We start from the raw sequence: 22007 nt of genomic DNA on the forward strand, positions 1-22007 counted from the left end.
AGCCCTGCCCTCAAGAAGCAAGAATCTAGTTGGCAACGTGAGCCTCACACAAATGAAACATTAAATAAGCAACAAGGGATTTTGCACTTGTTGTTGTACGTGAAAAATGAGCAGTGGTTTCAGACGACTCTGAAAATGAGGGGGTTGAAGTAGATGGTTCTTCTTTTAACTTAGTCGGTGCCCCCCTCTACCCTCAGCTTTTTATTCTGGAAAATTTCAAGAGTATACAAAAAGGGAGAGAGTGGTAACGGAAACTTCATGCACCTACCTACCTGGCTTTATCTTTTTTCTCCTCACTCGCCCTTTTTTCCTGGAGTATTTTAAAGCACATTCCACATATGTGTCATTTCACCCATAAATATTTCAGTATGCATGAAACAGATGGTTTTTAAGGTTTCTTCCATCACTGACCTGGTGTGAGTGTATGTGTGCTTGTGAATGTCAGAGGAGCTCTCTGATGGGATGAGGAGGAAGTGATACGTCTATTTGGGGTTTGGTGTATGTGGGTAATGCTATTTTACACACACACACACATACACACACACACACACACACACACACGCACACACACACACACACAAGCAGCTGCCCTAAGGACCACCTCTAATCATTTCAAAACTATCTTTACTGATCCTAGCAGATCTCAGCCCAGAAAAGCCTGGCCAGAACAGCTTGGACATAAGGATCCAAAAGAGGTAGAGACTGAAAGAGAATCAGCTAAATGTCCATTTCTCCATAAAAATACGTAATGAACCCTACTACCTGGCAGGCAATGTGCTCACTAAACACTGACGAAGCGGTGGTGACCCAGGCAGGCAAAGCCCCTTCTGTCACCAGCTTACATGGGGGTGTGGGGTTTGGGGGCAGAGAGCAAATGGGCCAGTGTGTACTGTAGGAGAGCTCTTCTGGGGTGTCACACCTCAGAGGCCTCTCACAGAAGCGAGCGTAAGACACAGAGAGAGAGAGGCAAAGGCTCAGAGACCCAGAGATTAAAGATCGAGGCCAAAGGGGTCAGGCTCCAGGCAGGCTTCAGAGACCAGGTGCCTGACGAGGGCCAGGTGAGGCAGAGTCCAGCCCGCGGCTCATTTCCACCTTCCAAAGCAAAAGAAACCCTAGAGGGGGATGATCAAGGCTCAGCGAATGCACCGAGCTGAACCAGACCAAACCCAGAAGCTCTGAGCCCAGGGCTGGCAGCAGGTAAGATGCAGAAGGACGCTTCTGGGTTTTCCATAGCTCAGCGGAAACTGAAATTGGCCTCAGGCCCTGGAGCAGGATTTCAAGTGCCTGAGATGAGGTTAGAGGTAATAGTTAAGTGTCTTGGGGACCCAGGAATTTAGTCCTGGTACAGGCTCAAGGCGAAACCTGCCTAAAGAATGATGAGTGAATTTAGTCCACCACGCCTAAAAGTACCTTTGAACAGCCCACCGTGTGTCCGCTATGGCAGAAGTGCTGCAGTAACACAGAAGTAAAACCCTATCTTCAAGATGGTGATGTTAGGCTTGCGAGGCACCTACTATGTGCCCAGCACTGTGCCAGGCCTGCTGTCATGGAGTTTCCCATCTAATGAGTAGAAAGATGTGCAGTTCAGATAAGGCTTAATGGGAGAGAGAGAATGTCTTCTGGCCTTTAGAGGGTGGGGATGGGTGAGGAGGGGAAGGGAGAACACACAAGACGAGGGAGGGTGGCACTAGACAGTACAGGGTGGAGGGGAGGAGGGCCAGGAAAGACTTGGGAAGGACAGTTGGAATAGACGGGACTTAGCCGATGGGCCGTGGAGGGCAGAGCGCTGTGATGAGTAGGGATGCCCGGTGACCGTATATAGGGTCAAGCGGCCAAATCACTCAGCACCTCAATCTGTCCTAGCCTGGGGCTAAGATTCCTCTCAGCACTGAGGTCCTTGCCTCTTGCCCACTCCTTCCCCTGCCACTGTGCCAGCCGGAGCTACAGGAGAAAGAATCAGAGGCGTGCTGGCAGAGACAAGACTGGACCTTCCAAGAAGGTCTGCACAACCACAGACACCCTGTGCACAAGAATTTGTCTGCTTTACCGCGAGCCCACCCCAGCTTCTGCGTCCTAGTGCCCCATCACCTCCGCGGACTTTGACCTCAATGCTCATGCCCTTTGGGAGTGCCATCTGGTGTCCGACTGGCCACAACCCCACCTCTGCTGTGCACTTTGTGGCCCTTCCCCCTTGCTGCCAAGGTCAGACCGAATTTCTGCCTTAAAGGCCCACCCTGGTGCCAACCAAAGCTTATTGTGCTAGGGGTCCCCTTTGTAGGGGAGACAGCTCATCCCTTCCTGAGAAACGCTTGCCAGCCCAGGTGGCAGAAGGCCGAGAAGCCGCCCCAGGGAGAAGGGCTGTTTGATGGCCATGTGGAGAAAGAGAAGCAGATGGTGCAGGCCTGCGGGACAGGGTCTCTGAGGGAGCACTGTGGCTTGACGAGACGCATGTGCTACTCTTTCTTGTCAATCTCTGCTCCCAAGGGTGCAGAGGGGGTAAACAGGGACAAGTCTCTGGGGCGCTGAGACTGCGAAGAATGGATGAGCAAGGCCTGATTTCCAGAAGAGCGTGCCCGTCAAGATTGGGGCTAATCGGACATGGAAACAACCTAAGTGTCCATCATCGGATGAATGGATAAAGAAGATGTGGCACATGTATACAATGGAATATTACTCAGCCATAAAAAGAAACGAAATTGAGCTATTTGTAATGAGGTGGATGGACCTAGAGTCTGTCATACAGAGTGAAGTAAGTCAGAAAGAGAAAGACAAATACCGTATGCTAACACATATATATGGAATCTAAGAAAAAAAGATGTCATGAAGAACCTAGGGGGAAGAGATATGGGAACATATGTATATGCATAACTGATTCACTTTTTTATAAAGCAGAAACTAACACACCATTGTAAACCAATTATACTCCAATAAAGATGTAAAAATAATAATAATAAAAATAAAGTTACTGAAGAACAAAAAAAAGATTGGGGCTAGTACTTTGACTGTGCCAAGGTGACTCCCGGCCCACAGGCGCCCTGAGTCAGGGCACGGGCCCCCTCCAGGTCTGATGAGGCTCGTCCCCAGAGCTGGGTCCAGTCAGGGCAGGGTGGTCCCTCGACTTCTTCCTTCCAAAGGACAAATGTCCTTGCAGAACACGCTCGGAGCAAGCCCACTCAGAGAGCAGGGAACCACTGACTGGGTATTTAGGAAATGCCACCAGAAATAACCAAATTCCGATTTTCATTTGACTATTTTCTCATTGACAGGAGACCAGTAGTGAACGTGCTTACATCTCCTTCCCTGGTTTTTATACGAAGGTGGCTGGCACCATTCCTGTCTGGTTATAGCACTGGTTTGCTGTCTGCTTATCCTCTGTATTTTCATCCGTGTTAGTGTCTCTTTCCTGGGAGCTGTGTGAGCTAAAGGCATTGTGTCTTTACAGGAATCAACACCATGATGTGACTACAGCGACCACCTCTTTTGGTGACATGGCTGCTGCAGGCCGCTCCTTGGTCTTTACTGTCCTACTAGTCATGATAGGAATAGACTCAGCTAGGAGAACTATTTGGACCCAGTGACAACATGAGGGTACTTAAGGATTAGGTAGGGGAGACGAGGTCTACTCCAGAAGCTGAACTCGTTAGGGATAACCAGTCTGTTTAAGGCATTATGTTCAGTCATAGTTAATTTTAGCATTTCACTTTTTCAGTTCTAGAAGCTCCATTTGATTCTTTTTCATATCTGCTTGGTGGTTCCCGATACTGGTCTATTGTAGTTCATCTTTGTGATTCCATCCTTTATTTTGAAAAAAAAAAAAATTATTTCCATATGTAACTCTTCTGCATCTACCAATTCCAGTATCTGAAGTTCTTTAGTTGGGGCCGGGGGAATCTAAATCTACTTTGTTTTTTTTCAGCTGACTCTCACTCATGGTTGCTTGCTTCCTTGTGATTTTTTTAGGCAAACTCACATTTACATGATTTTAATCTGTAGGAATCCCGAAGGCCCCAGGTAAAGGTGTTTTCCTCCGGACAGGATTTAAATCGGGTTTGCCCATAAGCTAGGTAGTACTACCATCTTGGGAGCACTTCAGCCCATGTGCTGGGCCTGGCTTCAGTGGAAAACTCTGAGAAAGTTCCTTTTTGCCATTGGGCCAAGGTTCAGCTTCCCAGTGATGGGTTCCAGGTCACCGGGCTGTCGTTGGCACATGCCCTCAGAGCAACAGTGTCCCTTCCTCTGTTTACTGCACCCTCCTCCCAGCTGTGATTTTCCCTTGTGGTTTGTTCCTTTTTCATAGGGGTAAATTACATTTCCCCTACTTCGAGTGAACTCAACAATGCCTCAAAAAGTGTATTTGATTCAGGATTTAGATGTTTTGCAGCCGAAGGGCTCCCTGATGGTCTGATCCGCTGGGGTCAGCAGTTCCACTGCTAATCTGTTCATAGTTCATCCACTCATTCAGCAAATACCCTGAGTGCCTACCATGTGCCAGGCATGGTTCCAGGTACGGGGGGTACAGCCTCCGCCCTCCTGGAGCCTGCAGTCTGATCCCAGGAGTCAGTCCCGGAGGCCCCTACAGTCCATGGAACACATACCAGAGTTGCTGCTTTCTCTCTTATTCACCCTGAGTGTTGAGTCCCTATTGTGCACATTGCAACATGCCAGGCTCCGGGGATGCAGAGATAGAGAGCCCTGTGCTCAGATTACACTTTTGCCAATGGCAAAAACAGCCATTCCGAAAGGTATAGCAAGGCATAAAGGCATAAGGGGTCTGATGGAGATGGAAAGACACAGGAATGAGTGAAACTTGAGAGCCTGAGGGAGGGGACATTTGAACAGCATCTGGAAAGATGGCTAGCTGTTGCCTGGGAAAGAGAAAGAGTTCCCAGGAGAGAGGAGGGCCTGGCTAAAGGCTTGAAGTCAAGGAGGAGCCTGATGCCTCCAGGAGCAGAGATAAGTTCAGTGTGCAGAGTGTAGACAGCAAGGGAGGGTGGGAGCTTGGCTGAGATGTACATAGGATTTGCCCCATCCTCCAAGCCTGAGTGCCCCCCGGGGTCCCTCCCTTCCCTTCACCCTCACACTGAGTCAGTTACCAAGTCCCCCAGGTTCTGCTTCCTAAATGATCCTTGTCTATCTCCTCCGTCCCATCCCCACTGCCATTGCCTTGGTTCCGGCATCATTATTTCCTGCCTGGACTGGTGCAGCGACCTCTTAACTGGTTTCCCTTCATCCCCCATCCTCCACTCTGCTTCAGAGTGCTCTTTCAAAGATGAATATTTAATCATCTTACTTTAGGAGAAAGTTCAGATTCTTCAGATTAACCCAGGAGAAAGTTCATGTGACCACCTCTCCAGCCTAACTTCCTCATCTTCCTCCGGCCAGTAATTCCTTACAGTTCCAGTAATTCCTTATAGTAGGCAAGCCTTACTGGCTTACGGTTCAGGAAACTGGCCTGTGCCCCTGCCTCTGGGAGGCCCTCAGCTGGATTTAGAGGTCCCTCCTTAGTGCCCACACAGGACCCTGTGTACAACCTTCCTGCAGTGTAAGGACACTGAACCATCATCATGATTTGCTTGTCTATCTTCCCTATGAGATCATAAGCTCCTTAAGGGCAAGGGACATGTCTATCTGGCTTTGTATCCCCAGCACCTAGCAGAGTGACAGACACAAGGCAGACACCCAGCAGGGGTTTGATGAATGAATCAATCCAGAGGGATGGGATAGAAGCTGTGGGCCCATGCAGGTTGGTGTGTGTGGAGTACACACGATGGGCGGGGCATTCCTCCAGTGATCAGGCCGGCTCTCAACTGATTTATGACCTTGGGCTCTCAGTTTCCTCCTAGGTGCAGTGACTGGTCTGAGTCTGGTTGCTGCCACCATTTTCTGGCTCTGACATTCTGTGCGTCTGAAGATCTGCGACCTCCGGAGAGAGGATGGTTGAGAGCGGTGGTCCTCAAAGTGTGGTCCCAGCTCACCAGCATCAGTGTCACTTAAGTACTTGGTTAGAATGCAGATTCTCAGGTCTTCTCCAGACCTACACAATCAGAAGTCTGAGGTTGGGGCCTAGCAGTCTATGTTTTGACAAGCCTTCTACGCACTTCCGATGCACACTAAATTCTGAGAAGGCTGGATTAGAAGAACAGCTTTGTCATCCAGCACAATTGGCAAAATAAGGAGGTTATCGCCACAGACTCCCAGTGGCCAAGAGCCTGCAGCTGTGACCGGCTGTGCCCCTGAGGGCAGGCCAACCACAGCAAAGTCCTGGAGAGGTCACACATGCCCCTTGCCCAGGATTCTTCGCTGGCAGAACCCAGAACTCCTCCCTTAGCAGCTGAGGGCTTCCCAGCGGGGTGTCTGGGCTCACACCACTTTGAAAGTGTCTCCATTTTCTTGAAGCTGTTTTCTCCTGTGGACTAGCCAGGTCCTCTGGCTCGTCTCTCTCCTCCTGCAGTAGAGCACGGTAAGAAAGAGGGTGCTCTGCAGTCAGACAAGCCCAATTCGGAATACTGGCTTGGATTGGCCAATGATCCTGAGCATGTTAACTTCTCAGAACTTCGGTTTCCTCATCTCAAAAAGGGGGCTGATTATACCTCATAAGGTTGTTATGAAGATTGAATGGCACACATAGATGCTAAGTAAAAATAAACTATTCCTGAATTGTCACTGTGACGGTTAATAAAGTCCCCTGCTCTGAGCCTCAGCTCTCCTCTCTGGGTCCAGCCCCCCAAGGTCTTCAGAGGAACCTCAAGGTTCCAAAATGCCAACCCATCCTTTGGGCTCCAGGCTCGCTGCTGGGGCTCACTTTGCAGGTGAGCCCAGGAGAGTGTCTAGCTGTAGGGTGGTGATCAGAGATGTGGTGGTTTTATTTCGGGGGAGGAGGGACGTGCTGTAGGAAGGAAGAGTAATACACGGCTTTCATTTCATTCCCCAAGTCCCCCTCCTCGAGAATCAGCAGCGCAGGGGCGTGGTTAGGCGGCTGCCCTAGATCCAGACACCTCTGAAGTACCCCCTTGCTCTTTAACCAGACTGCTGCCCACCATGTCGGCTCCTCGGGGACCATGGCTTTGGGCTGTCGTAACTAGTAGTGTGTGTAGGGGCTTTGAAATCTGCGAGGCTTGATCCACGTCCCGGGTCTGCAGCGGGCTAGCCCAGTTACTTAATTACTCTGTGCCTCAGTTTCCTCACCTGTAAAATGAAGGTAATCATTGCATCTATTGCTTAGGGTTGCTGGGAGGAACATGTATTCCTCCAAATCATGTATTTGCAGTACCTGACATGATTTAAGAGCTCAAAAAAAAAAAATATTACAGCAGTGCGGCTTTGTAGGAAGGGATTTGGACATGAAAAGGGGCTGACCAGATGTTCCTCACGGGGTGAACTTATCAGCCAGGCTGGTGTCTTTTGTGTCCTCCGGGGTGGTCTACCATTGTCCTTTGCCCCCGGACAAGGAGGCAGCCCCAGCGTTCTGAGTACTGGAACCGCTGTGGTGCCTAGGCTGCCCTAACTCCCCTGCTCACCCTGACCCCAGCCACGAGGACAGCTTTCATCCTCATCTGCATCTCCAACACCGGAGGTTCTAGGAGCAAAGGCGGAAGCCAAGTTCAGGGGTATCTCAGTGGAGAAGGTGGGTATAGAAGTGGGTGTAGCAGTGAGGCGGAGACTGCAGAAACTCATCGAGGACGTGCCTCCGTGTCAGAGCTCCCAGCAGCTGGACCCCGAATGGGCAGTGGCCGGGCCTCCGGTAAAGAATGCACTCCCCACCAGCTGGGCAGCCTTACCCCTACCTGAGAGGAAGACAGAATCAGACGGGGGAGCTTGGCTTGCACTTATCTCTCAGCCCCTGGAGGAGGGAACGAAGGCAGCAATTAATTGTACAAGGCCGGTGGTTTGCGCAGCTTAAGTTCAGATAAAAAGTTTAATTATCCCTAAGCCCTAATACAAATTAATTAGCTTTCCATATTAGGAGGGTGAGCTTCCCTGCTCTTGCCATAGCCCAGACTTCACTGAGGGTTACCGAGGATGTGCTGGGAGAGAAGCAGGGAGCCCCTGAGCCCCACCCAGTCAGGAGCAGACAGCTGGCTCCACGCTGGCCCCAGTTAAGGGCTGCGTGTGAGTCCTAGGTCTGGGCTGAGCGCCACAGCTCCCCTATACGTGGCATGTCACTTCCAGGAGAAGCTTTCTTGTACCTTATGTTTCTCCACCCTCAGAGCCAGGATGGGAGGTGGGGGAGGGGAGTCCTTATTTGCCTGAAACGAGGAAGACAGAAAGGAAATAAGGCTATGGCTTAAAAAATTATTTTTCTAGGCCACGACATTTTCTGTTTTTTCTTTCCTCACCCCTTTCCTTCCTCAAAATTCCACGGAGAAAATAGGCCAGAGAGGCCACGAGGACTTAGAGAATCACTGTCAGCTCCAGCACTTCAGTATTCCTGCTCAGGTGGGCCCAGGAGGGGCCGTGGGACAAAGGGCACTGCCCATCACAGTCATTACAATCCTAACAGCTGCTGTCTAATGAGCGTTTACCGTGTAACGGGAATTTAGTCTTTGCAAAAACATTACGAGAAGGTATGTTTTCTTCATTAACTCACACATTCGACCAACATTTATTGAAGTGATTTAGCAAGGGAAGGATGTGCTTGGATTTGCACTCTAAGACTATGGTTCTTTGTGAATTAAAGGGAAACAAAAGTGCAAGTGACGTGTCTGGTTAAGGGGCTTTTGCAGAAGTCCAGTCGAGAAACGACAGTGGTCTGGGCCTAGGATTTATTTAATAAACATTTCTAATAAGTTCTTAATATGTGCCAGAATTGAGCCTTTGACAAATGGTAACTCATCTTATCCCTCACAACAACTCTGTGATGTAGGTACTATTATTTTATCGGTCCCAGGAAACTGAGGACAAAGAAGTAACTTGCACAAGTGTCACCCAGCTAACAAGTGGTAGAGCCAGGACTTGCCCCAGATAGTCTGCTGCCCAGAGTGCACACTCTTACCCGCTATGCTGTACTGCTACCACTGAGTGGGCAGAGATGCTGAGAAGGGGGTGAGCGCCAGCTGACTCCTCTGAGCCCTCTCCCATGACCACCCACTCCTCTGGAGAAGCGGGATGTGAGGGACAGAGCAGGACAATGGAAACAGACTGACCTGGGTTTTAACCCATTCAGTTCTGCCTCTTACTGCTTGAGGACCTTGAACAAGTCGCTGTCCTCTCAGGACCGGCTCCTCAGCCCTACTTGACAGGGCTTTTGTGAGACCCAGTGATGCCAAAGTTCCTAGCACAGTCTCCAGTACATTGTTCCCTTTCATGCTTCCCTTCTCCATCCCCTCTTCTTAGGCCAAACAATCCCGTCCCTTTGATCGTTTCCCCTATGAGAGGATTTCCAGACAAATTCCCCCTCCCACCCTCCCTTCTCTGGACGTGACCCAGTTAATCATATCCTATACAATATGTAGAGCCCAGAACTCCACACAGTGGCCTAGAAGTGGTCCGCTCCGAGGAGCACAGTCTGAACACCCGCCCCCTTTTTCTGGGCTAGTACTCCTATCAGTCCAGCCTAAGGCGGCATTAGGTCTTTAGCAGCTGCGTTACACCAGTGGCTATGTTAAACTTAATTCCCCCCAGTGATTTTTAACTTGGATGGCTTTTAAGCTGGTCTCTCTCATCAGCTCTACAAGTCATTGATTATTTGAATCAAAATGCTGGTGTTGTCATTTATCTTTGTTAAAATTAATCTGGTTGATTTCACCCACGATTACAACCTGTTAAAAATCCTTTTGACTTCAAAAGACGTCAATTCATAGTAGCTCTGTCACTTAGAAATCTGAAGAGCTTGATTAAAAATAATCAGTCATAGCCTCATCATCACCAGCATCATCACCATCGTTATCATCATTGTCATTGTCATAGGAACCAAATGGAAGAAGGTTAAACAAAAGCAATAATTCGTTAGTATGCAGAGTCAAAAGAAGGCTTGCACAACCAAGCCACAGGAAAGTCAAAAGTAAAGCTGGTCATCAGTAAGAATTAGGACGGGGACTCGAACCTCCATCAGATTTCCCTTTTCACCTCTCATCTCTTTCTACTGTCAGCCTGCTCCCTTTCTAGCTACAATCTGGCTTTTCCCAGTGGCAGAAAGCATGGCTGCCAACAGCTCCAGAGCTTTATTAGTTGCAGTTTCCACTTCTGTGAAAGAGATTGGGACTTCCCTGGTGGCGCAGTGGTTAAGAATCCACCTGCCAATGCAGGGCAACATGGGTTCGAGCCCTGGTCCGGGAAAATATCACATGCCACGGAGCAACTAAGCCCGTGCACCACAACTTCTGAGCCTGCACTCTAGAGCCCGGGAGCAACAACTACTGAGCTCACGTGTCACAACTACTGAAGCCTACACGCCTAGAGCCCGTGCTCTGCAACAAGAGAAGCTGCTGCAATGAGAAGCCTGCGCACCGCAACGAAGAGTAGCCCCCACTCGCCGCAACTAGAGAAAGCCTGCGCCCAGCAACGAAGACCCAATGCAGCCAAAAAATAAATTAAATAAATTAATTAATTTTTAAGAAAGAAAGAAAGAGATTGATCTGATCTCAAGGGTAAAAATCCAGGGGAGGAGAAAATAATTGACCAACATCATTAGCCAACAGTGTAAATGCAAATCAAACCCACAATGAGAAATTCAAACTAGAGTTACCATATGATCCTGCAATTCCACTCCTGGGCATATATCTGGAGAAAATTCTAATTCAAAAAGATACATGCACCCCAGTCACTATTCACAATAGCCAAGACATGGAAGCAACCTAAATGTCCATTGACAGATGAGTGGGTAAAGAAGATGTGGTACATATATACAATGAAATATTACTCAGCCATAAAAATGAATGAAATAATGCCATTTGCAGCAACACAGATGGACCTAGAAATTATCATATTAAGTGAAGTAAGACAGACAAAGACAAATATCATATGATGTCACTTATATGTAGAATCTAAAAAAAATGATACAAAAGAACTTATCAACAAAACAGAAATAGACTCACAGACATAGAAAACAAACTTATGATTACCAAAGGGGATAGTGGAGGTGGGAGGGAGAGAGACAATTTAGGGATGTGGGATTAGATCCACGCTACTATATATAAAATAGATAAACAACAAGGACCTACTATATAGCACAGGGAACGATATTCAATATCTTGTAATAACCTTTAAGGGAAAAGAATCTGAAAAATAATATACATATTAAATATAATATATATTATATATATAACTGAATCACTTTGCTGTACACCTGAAATTCACACAACATTCTAAATTAACTATACTTCAGTTTTTAAAAACATGTTAAAAAAAAACCAACACAGGGCTTCCCTGGTGGTGCAGTGGTTGAGAGTCCGCCTGCCGATGCAGGGGACACGGGTTCGTGCCCCAGTCCGGGAAGATCCCACATGCTGCGGAGCAGCTGGGCCCGTGAGCCATGGCCGCTGAGCCTGCGCGTCCGGAGCCTGTGCTCCGCAACGGGAGAGGCCGCAAGAGTGAGAGGCCCGCGTGCCGCAAAAACAAAAAACACAAACAAAAAAAACACACAATGAGATACCATGTCACACCCACTAGGACAGCTAGGATCAAAAGACAAATGGTAACAAGTGTTGGTGAAGAGATGGAGAAATTGCAACCCTAATTTATAGCTAGTGGGATTGTAAAGTGACACAGCCACTTTAGAAAACAGTTCACCAGTTCCTCAAACTGGTAAACATAGAGTTACCACATGAGTCCCAGAGAAATGAAAACATATATCCCCACCAAAATTTGTACACAAATTTTCATAGCGGAGTTTATTCATAATAGCCAAAAAGTAGAAACAGTCCAAATGTCTCTCAACTGATGACTGAGTGAACAAAATGTGGTCTATCCATACAATGAGATATTAGTCAGCCATAAGAAAGGAATGAAGTACTGATACATGCTACAACATGGGCAAAACTTGAACCCTCAGCACATTATGCTAAGTGAAAGAAGTCAGGCGCGAGGGGCCACATACTGAATGATTCCATTGATATTAAATGTCCAAAAGAAGGAAATCCATAGAGACAGAAAGTGGATTAGTGGTTGCCTAGGGCTGAGGGGTGAGGTGTACAATGGTCACTGACTGCTCATGGGTGCTAGGTTTCTACTGGGGGTGATGACAATGCTCTAAGTTAGACTCCGGTGATGGTAAAACAACTTTGTAAATACACTAAAAACCATTGAATTTTACGATTTAAGTGGATGAATTTTATGGTATTTAAATTGTATCTCCATAAAGCTGTTTAAAAACGAATCCAGGAAAGAACTCATTGACCCAGCTTGAGTCAGATGCCTGTTCTGAATTTACTACCTGTGGCCAGTTGGAGCAGAGGCGTCGGGGAAGGCTTGTTAAGAATATGGCAGCTCCTCTGAGACCCAGCGCCTCTGGACAGAGTTTATGTTGTAATGGGGAGGGGAGGGGTTCGGTTCCTAGGAGGGTGTAGGTTATTAGCAGACAAAACAATCGATGCCTACCACACTGGCTATTTTTATAGAGAATTTACATTTACCCAGATACAGCATCAAGTGGTGCTTCCGAATTATCTCATTAATTATCACAACAACCTTGTAAGTTAGGTTTGTAAAACCCATTTATATTGGTAGAGGCTCAGGTTACATAACTTCCCTAAGGACACTTAACTATTTAGTAAGTAACGTTGGGCTCGGGTTCAACCCAGATCTGATTCCTCTCTCAATCATTAGGCCACACTGCCTCCTTCTGGCCTTACATGAGTTGTTAAAAAAATTCTGAAATGCACCACTGGAGACCTAACTTTAGATCCCTTCTTTATTTCGTTTGCTCATTTACTCTTTCATTGAAGGAGATCCTTCTAACATGAAAACCAGGAACTTCCTTTGCTGTCCTGGGACCATTTCTGTTTATCTTTGAGAAGGGCCGGAAGACTCGAGATGGCTGTTCAGCCCCTGCCAGCCACACTGCAGTCCCCTCCACATTCCTCCAGCTTGTCCAGGGTACAGAGAACGGGGGCAAGCACACACCTTGCTGCAACGATGATGCAGTAGGTCTGTAGCGGTCTCCTGATCCACCAGCCAGTTAACCCTCTCCAAACAGGAAATAAGGGTCATCTGGCAAGATGTGTTTAATGAACCAGTGCAGCTTATTTTCCAAGTGTTCTCACGCTGTCCGCTTCACAATCCACTCTCAAATTCTGCCCGCAACTGAATGGCAGAATTGATGGAGGCCAAGCCTGCTGGTCTGTGGTTCCTCAGGCCTCCTTTCCTTTTCTTTAAATATATTGATACAGTAGTTTTCCATCTCTAGTCTCCTGGTATTTCTCTGCTGCATCATGATTTCCCAGCCATCATGGGAAGTGGTTCTATAACGCCATCTGCACATTCCTCCTGTCTCCTGGGGTAGGATCCAGGTGGGCCTGTGATGGGAATCCACTGAAGACAGCTGGCCACTCACCTGCTCTCCCCTCCCCTACCTTAAGCTCTGGATCTTTGTTTTTCCACATTTGTCCTGGCCTTCCCAAGATAAAGCGTGCTCTTCTCGGTGGAGAAGGCAGAGAGCGCATGGGAGATGCGTTGTTCAGCTTTCTCTCTGTCAACTGTTTCCAGCAGACCATCTGCCTAGCAGAAGGCACAGCTTTCCTTCCAGTGGATGAAACAACATTCCTGTTGTCCTTAGCATTTTTCACCACCTCAGTCACTGAAATGTAGCCTTCCTGACGCTATTCTTACATACTCCCGCCACACTTTGTTTTCTCCCATGGTCACGTACCCAGTGTCCACCTTTCAATCATGTCATCTGAAAACCCCAGCTAACATGATTCACTTCCAGGGTAGCCCCCTTTTCTTCATCACTGGGATGATTTGAACTTGGAATAATCAGCTTCTCGGCAACAGAGACCATGGTTTGCAGACTGTCTAGGTAAAAGTAATAGTATTTATTGTTTGTAGAGCTGTATATGTCACAATAGGATTATGACCTAGGTTACTCTTATTATCTTCATTTTCGAGACAAAGAAACTGAGGCTTAAAGGTCACAGTTATTTTAGGGTGGAGCTGGGTGAGTCTTGAACCCATGTTGTCCAACTTCGGAAGCCAAATTCTCGACCACTTCACCAGCAGCCCCTCCTGAGCATCATGGCAGAGAAGGCAAACCTAGCATCAAAGTTCCCAGAAGGAGCTCTCGCAGGCCTTACTCTCAGTGGTGTGACTGAGACAGCTTGAGCCAGAACAAAGGGCCTGGACACAAGGAGAAGGAAGATGGTCCTCAAAACAGGAGCCAACTTCATAGGGTGTTGAGAGGCTTAAATGAGATCATTCATCCACTCGCCAAGTATGTGTCAATCACTGCACATCCTCCACAAAGCCCTCAGTGTTAGGAGGTGAGGACATCATAGTTCTGAAATGGCTCCCCCATCCCTTTCCACAGCCTCTCTGGACCCCAGGACACCTGGGCCCCTCAGGACAAGTGACTTGGAGCGTGACAATTTCAGTAGCAACAATTCCTCGTCGCCCTAAGCCAGTTTCTGCTCCAGACACCCAGAGGGCACAGAGGCGGGGGAGATGGTGTTTCTGGCTTTGGTCAAAGGAGTCATCACAGCTTTTCTTAACTTGGCCTTTAAATTATCTCAATAAAGAAGAGGCTGAACACTAAACCGCTGTGGAGCGTATCTTATTGATTGGAGGAAGGAGGCTCTGGCCTGCTTGCCTGGGGCTGAGCAGGAACCAGGGCAGGCTGGTCCCAGGGGGCAGTTACCAAGGTGTGAAGTTTCTCTGAGCTCTGAGAGTAGCCGGCACTGTCCCAAAGTGGCTTCACGGCTTAAGGGGCTACGATTTGGAGCTCATGGTCCCCTCTAAGACAGCATGGCTAGTAGAAAAGAGATGAGAGTAAGAGGAGTGTGTTTTACTCCCAGGCGTACCCAAACATGGACAACCCACTTCATGCCTCTGAGCCTCGGTTCCTTCATCTGTACAATGGGGATCGGGGTTCCAAGCTCACAGGGTTCATGGAGCTTATGTGAGGCAAATGTGTAAAAGTGTTTTGGAAATTATAAACCTCCACATGAATAGAAGGCAGTTTATTATTCATCGTTTTGTTATCAAAAATGAAATTGTGTTCTTCTTCTGCTTCAAAATCATCCACGGCTCCTCTTTGCACTTGGATGAAACCCACGCTCCTCGTCGTGGCCCACTAGACCCCGCATGGTCTGGCCCCCCACCTGCCGCCTCAGTTTCCTCTTGTAGAACCCGCCACCCGCCCTGTGCGCCAGCCCCGCTAGCCCTTTCACTGTTCCTAGAACAAGCCGAGCCCCTTCCTACCTCAGGGCCTCCGTCCTTTCTGTTCCTGCTACCTGGCACACTCTTCCCCAAGGCTGTTGCGTGGCTGGATTCTTTACCTTCAGATCTTAGCTTAAATGTTACCTCCTCAGAGAGGCCTTTCCTGACCACACTCCCCCAACCTGGCACAGCACCCATCTCTATTCTCTTCATAGAAATAGCCAGAAGTCACAATGTTTTTATATATTCACTTTACCGTCTTCCCCTGGTAGGATGTTGGCTCTGTGAACATAAGGATCTTGTCTATCTTGTTCACTCCCGGGTCCTATCACAGTACCTGACACACAGTAGGCACTCTAAACAACTGTTGAGTGAAGGAGTGAATGATTGGCCCGGAAGCCTGACTTGTTTCCCAAATGGCCCTTCTTCCTTACACCCATTTCTCTTTCTGTCTCTCAGATATGGAGACATGGTGCCCAAGACGATCGCAGGGAAGATCTTCGGCTCCATCTGTTCCCTGAGCGGTGTCCTCGTCATTGCCCTGCCGGTCCCTGTGATCGTTTCCAACTTCAGCCGGATTTACCACCAGAATCAGAGAGCTGATAAACGCAGGGCACAAAAGGTAAGCCTCAGACCCGAGAAGGGGGCAGGCAGCACCAGGGAGGGTGCTCTTGCCCTTGTGCTGTTGTCACAAGGAGCTCCTGGGAGAATCACTGCGCAGATGGCCTCTGGCTTTGGAAGGTAAAGCATCGCCAAGTGCCTTCCTACCTACCAGTAACCTGCATTCCAGCCCCAGACAGTTGCACAAGACAGCAAACCCTCGATTATCCACAAGCTGCTGTTCTCCCTTTCGGAAGATATTCTGTGCAGTTTCCTTGGGCCCTGGCTCCTCTTCCAAGATCTCAGCCATCAACTCTGGGTAGTGCCCGGACTTTTCCCTTTCCCAGCCAAGAGCTTACTGGGGAACATAATTGCTTTTCAGTACTCTGTAATAGCCTATACGAAACAAAGTGACAGAAATAAATTTGCTAAAAAGAAAAATGAATACTCTGAAAGGAGAACATTCTGAGGCCATTGAGTTCAGGGACAAATGGCACAGCAGGCTTTAGTCACCTCATGATATCATAGGATAAGGCACGGAACTGCAGTTGACGGTCAGGAGATTAATCATGGGTCCTGGAAAAGTTTTCAGTGATGTCCAGTGAACACGGCTTAGGAAGGCAGGGCAGGATGAGTGCCCTCTCACCACAGGATGATGAAAGATGTCTGAAGGCTTTGGTGACAAGACAGAAGCCTCCTTTCATGACTGGCCGCCACCTTCTACCCAAAATACCTCACCCTCTCAGCCAAATGTCATTTCTCTGCATTTTTAGGGCATCTGGCTGGTGAAGGTTCTTGGACCCAGGGGGCAGATTTTCCTTTTACTCCCTTTTTTTTTTTTTTAATGTATTCAGCCTTTTTTTTTTAATTTTTGAATTTTATTTTATTTATTTTTTTATACAGTAGGTTCTTATTAGTCATCAATTTTATACACATCAGTGTATACATGTCAATCCCAATCTCCCAATTCATCCCACCACCATACCCCATCCCCCCAGCCGCTTTCCCCCCTTGGTGTCCATACGTTTGTTCTCTACATCTGTGTCTCAATTTCTGCCCTGCAAACTGGTTCATCTGTACCATTTTTCTAAGTTCCACATATATGCGTTAATATACGATATTTTTCTCTTTCTGACTTACTTCACTCTGTATGACAGTCTCTAGATCCATCCACATCTCAACAAATGACCCAATTTCGTTCCTTTTTATGGCTGAGTAATATTCCATTGTATATATGTACCACAACTTCTTTATCCATTCGTCTGTCAATGGGCATTTAGGTTGCTTCCTGACCTGGCTATTGTAAATAGAGCTGCAATGAACATTGGGGTGCATGTGTCTTTTTGAATTATGCTTTTTTCTGGGTATATGCCCAGTAGTGGGATTGCTGGATCATATGGTAATTTTATTTTTAGTTTTTTAAGGAACCTCCATGCTGTTCTCCATAGTGGCTGTATCAATTTACCTTCCCACAAACAGTGCAAGAGGGTTCCCTTTTCTCCATACCCTCTCCAGCATTTGTTGTTTATAGATTTTCTGGTGATGCCCATTCTAACTGGTGTGAAGTGATACCTCATTGTAATATTGATTTGCATTTCTCTAATAATTAGTGATGTTGAGCAGCTTTTCATGTGCTTCTTGGCCATCTGTATGTCTTCTTTGGAGATATGTCTATTTAGGTCTTCTGCCCATTTTTGGATTGGGTTGTTTGTTTTATTAATATTGAGCTGCATGAGTTGTATATATTTTGGAGATTAATCCTTTGTCCATTGATTTGTTTGCAAATATTTTCTCCCATTCTGAGGGTTGTCTTTTTGTCTTGTTAATGGTTTCCTTTGCTGTGCAAAAGCTTTTAAGTTTCATTAGGTCCCATTTGGTTATTTTTGTTTTTATTTCCATTACTCTAAGAGGTGGATAAAAAAATCTTGCTGTGATTTATGTCCAAGAGTGTTCTTCCTATGTTTTCCTCTAAGAGTTTTATAGTGTACGGTCTTACATTTAGGCCTCTAATCCATTTTGAGTTTATTTTTGTGTATGGTGTTAGGGAGTGTTCTAATTTCATTCTTTTACATGTAGCTGTCCAGTTTTCCCAGCACCACTTATTGAAGAGACTGTCTTTTCTCCATTGTATATCCTGCCTCCTTTGTCATAGATTAGTTGACCACCATAGGTGCATGTGTTTATCTCTGGACTTTCTATCTTTTTCCATTGATCTATGTTTCTGTTTTTGTGCCAGTACCATATTGTCTTGATTACTGTAGCTTTGTAGTATAGTCTAAAGTCAGGGAGTCTGATTCCTCCAGCTCCGTTTTTTTCCCTCAAGACTGCTTTGGCTATTCAGGGTCTCTTGTGTCTCCACACAAATTTTAAGATTTTTGTTCTAGTTCCATGAAAAATGCCATTGGTAGTTTGATAGGGATTGCATTGAATCTGTAGAATGCTTTGGGTAGTATAGTCATTTTCACAGTATTGATTCTTCCATCCAAGAACATGGTATATCTCTCCATCTGTTGGTATCACCTTTAATTTCTTTCATCAATGTCTTATAGTTTTCTGCATACAGGTCTTTTTTCTTCCTAGGCAGGTTTATTCCTAGGTATTTTACTCTTTTTGTTGCAATGGTAAATGGGAGTGTTTCCTTAATTTCTCTCTCAGATTTTTCATCATTAGTGTATAGGAATGCAAGAGACTTCTGGGCATTAATTTTGTGTCCTTCAACTTTACCAAATTCATTGATTAGCTCTAGTAGCTTTCTGGTGGCATCTTTAGTATTCTCTATGTATAGTATCATGTCATCTGCAAAGAGTGACAGTTTTACTTCTTTTCCAATTTGTATTCCTTTTATTTCTTTTTCTTGTCTGATTGCTGTGGCTAGGACTGCCAAAACTATGTGGAATAATAGTAGTGAGAGTGTATATCCTTGTCTTGCTCCTGATCTTAGAGGAAATGCTTTCAGTTTTTCACCATTGAGAATGATGTTTGCTGTGGGTTTGTGATATAAGGCCTTTAGTATGTAAAGGTAGGTTCCCTCTCTGCCCACTTTCTGGAGAGTTTTTATCATAAATGGGTGTTGAATTTGGTCAAAAGCTTTTTTGCATCCATTGAGATGATCATATAGTTTTTATTCTTCAGTTTGTTAATTTGGTATATCACATTGGTTGATTTGCATATATTGAAGAATCTTTGCATCCCTGGGATAAATCCCACTTGACCATGGTGTATGATCCTTTTAATGTGTTGTTGGATTCTGTTTGCTAGTATTTTGTTGAGGATTTTTGCATCTATATTCATCAGTGATATTGGTCTGTAATTTTTTCTTTTTTGTAGTATCTTTGTCTGGTTTTGGTATCAAGGTGATGGTGGCCTCATAGAATGAGTTTGGGAGTGTTCCTTCCTCTGCAATTTTTTGGAAGAGTTTGAGAAGGATGGTTGTTAGCTCTTCTCTAAATGTTTGAAAGAGTTCACCAGTGAAGCCATCTGGTCCTGGAATTTTGTTTGTTGGAAGATTTTTTCTTTTTTTTTTTTTTTTTGCGGTACACGGGCCTCTCACTGTTGTGGCCTCTCCCGTTGTGGAGCACAGGCTCTGGACGCACAGGCTCAGCATCCATGGCTCACGGGCCCAGCCGCTCCGCAGCATGTGGGATCTTCCCGGACCGGGGCACAAACCCATGTCCCCTGCATCAGCAGGCGGACTCTCAACCACTGCGCCACCAGGGAAGCCCTTTTGGAAGATTTTTAATCACAGTTTCACTTTCATTACTTGTGATTAGTCTGTTCATATTTTCTATTTCTTCCTGGTTCAGTCTTGGAAGGTTATACCTTTCTAAGAATTTGGCCATTTCTTCCAGGTTGTCCATTTTATTGGCATAGAGTTGCTTGTAATAGTCTCTTAGGATGCTTTGTATTTGTGTGGTGTCTGTTGTAACTTCTCCATTTTCATTTCTAATTTTATGGATTTGAGTCCTCTCCCTCTTTTTCTTGATGAGTCTGGCTAATGGTTTATCAATTTTGTTTATCTTCTCAAAGAACCAGCTTTTAGTTTTATTGATCTTTGCTATTGTTTTCTTTGTTTCTCTTTCATTTATTTCTGCTCTGATCTTTATGATTTCTTTCCTTCTGCTAACTTTGGGTTTTGTTCTTCTTTCTCTACTTCCTTCAGGTGTAAGGTTAGATTGTTTATTTGAGATTTTTCTTATTTCTTGAGGTAGTCTTCTATAGCTATAAAGTTCCATCTTAGAACTGCTTTTGCTGCATCCCATACGTTTTGGATCGTCGTGTTTTCATCGTCATTTGTCTCTAGGTATTTTTTGACTTCTTCAGTGATCTCTTGGTTATTTAGTAATGTATTGTTTAGCCTCCATGTGTTTGTGTTTTTTACATTTTTTTCCCTGTAATTGATTTCTAGTCTCCTAGTGTTGTGGTCAGAAAAGAGGCTTGATAAGATTTCAATTTTCTTAAATTTACTGAGGCTTGATTTGTGACCCAAGATGTGATCTATCCTGGAAAATGTTCCATGCACACTTGAGAAGAAAGTGTAATCTGCTGTTTTGGGATGGAATGTCCTATATATATCAATTAAATCTCTGTGGTCTATTGTGTCATTTAAATCTTGTGTTTCCTTATTTATTGTCATTTTGGATGATCTGTCCATTGGTATAAGTGAGATGTTAAAGTTCTCCACTATTATTGTGTTACTGTCGATTTCCTCTTTTATAGCTGTTAGCAGTTGCCTTATGTATTGAGGTGCTCCTATGTTGGCTGCATATATATTTAGAATTGTTATAGATTCTTCTTGGATTGATCCATTGATCATTATGTAGTGTCCTTCCTTGTCTCTTGTAACATTCTTTATTTTAAAGTCTATTTTATCTGATATGGGTATTGCTACTCCAGCTTTCTTTTGATTTCCATTTGCATGGAATATCTTTTTACATCCCCTCACTTTCAGTCTGTATGTGTCCCTAGGTCTGAAGTGGGTCTCTTGTAGACAGCATATATATGGGTCTTGTTTTTGTATCCATCCAGCGAGCCTGTGTCTTTTGGTTGGAGCATTTAATCCATTCACGTTTAAGGTAATTATTGATAGGTATGTTCCTATGACCATTTTCTTAATTGTTTTGGGTTTGTTTTTGTAGTCCTTTTCTTTTCTTGTGTTTCGCACTTAGAGAAGTTCCTTTAGCATTTGTTTGGAGCTGGTTTGGTGCTGGTTTGGTGGTGCTAAATTCTCTTAGCTTTTGCTTGTCTGTAAAGCTTTTGTTTTCTCCATCGAATCTGAATGAGATCCTTGCAGGGGTAGAGTAATCTTGGTTGTAGGTTCTTCCCTTTCATCACTTTAAGTATATCATGCCACTCCCTTCTGGCTTGTAGAGTTTCTGCTGAGAAATCAGCTGTGAACCTTATGGGAGTTCCCTTGTATGTTATTTGTCATTTTTCCCTTGCTGCTTTCAATAATTTTTCTTTGTCTCTAATTTTTCTCAATTTGATTACTATCTCTCTTGGCATGTTTCTCCTTGGATTTATCCTGCCTGAGACTCTCTGCACTTCCTGGACTTGGGTGGCTATTTCCTTTCCCATGTTAGGGAAGTTTTCAACTATAATCTCTTCAAATATTTTCTCAGGTCCTTTCTCTCTCTCTTCACCTTCTGGGACCCCTATAAAGCAAATGTTGTTGCATTTAATGTTGTCCCAGAGGTCTCTTAGGCTGTCCTCATTTCTTTTCATTCTTTTTTCTTTACTTTATTTTGCAGCAGTGAATTCCACCATTCTGTCTTCCAGGTCACTTATCTGTTCTTCCGCTTCCGTTATTCTGCTATTGATTCCCTCTAGGGTATTTTTGATTTCAGTTATTGTGTTGTTCATCTCTGTTTGTTTGTTCTTTAATTCTTCTAGGTCTTTGTTAAACATTTCTTGCATCTTCTCCATCTTTGCCTCCATTCCTTTTCCGAGGTCCTGGATCATCTTCACTATCATTATTGTGAATTCTTTTTCTGGAAGCTTGTCTATCTCCACTCCATTTAGTTGTTTTTCTGAGGTTTTATCTTATTCCTTCATCTGGTACCTAGCCCTCTGCCTTTTCATCTTGTCTATCTTTCTGTGAA

The 22007-nt window shown here is 45.5% G+C and overlaps 1 protein-coding gene across 2 annotated transcripts in view; it reads left to right on the forward strand.

Moving 5' to 3' along the window:
- KCND3 (potassium voltage-gated channel subfamily D member 3) overlaps positions 1 to 22007 on the forward strand; it is a 231969-nt gene that overhangs the window by 198215 nt on the left and 11747 nt on the right. For both annotated transcript variants that reach the window (XM_004263188.3, XM_004263189.3), the window contains exon 3: positions 15769 to 15931. In XM_004263188.3, the coding sequence (XP_004263236.1) occupies positions 15769 to 15931 (163 nt within the window). The remainder of the gene's footprint in view (positions 1 to 15768; positions 15932 to 22007) is intronic.

Source organism: Orcinus orca, chromosome 1 (genome assembly GCF_937001465.1).
Source record: "Orcinus orca chromosome 1, mOrcOrc1.1, whole genome shotgun sequence".
Classification (NCBI taxonomy): Eukaryota; Metazoa; Chordata; class Mammalia; order Artiodactyla; family Delphinidae; genus Orcinus; species Orcinus orca.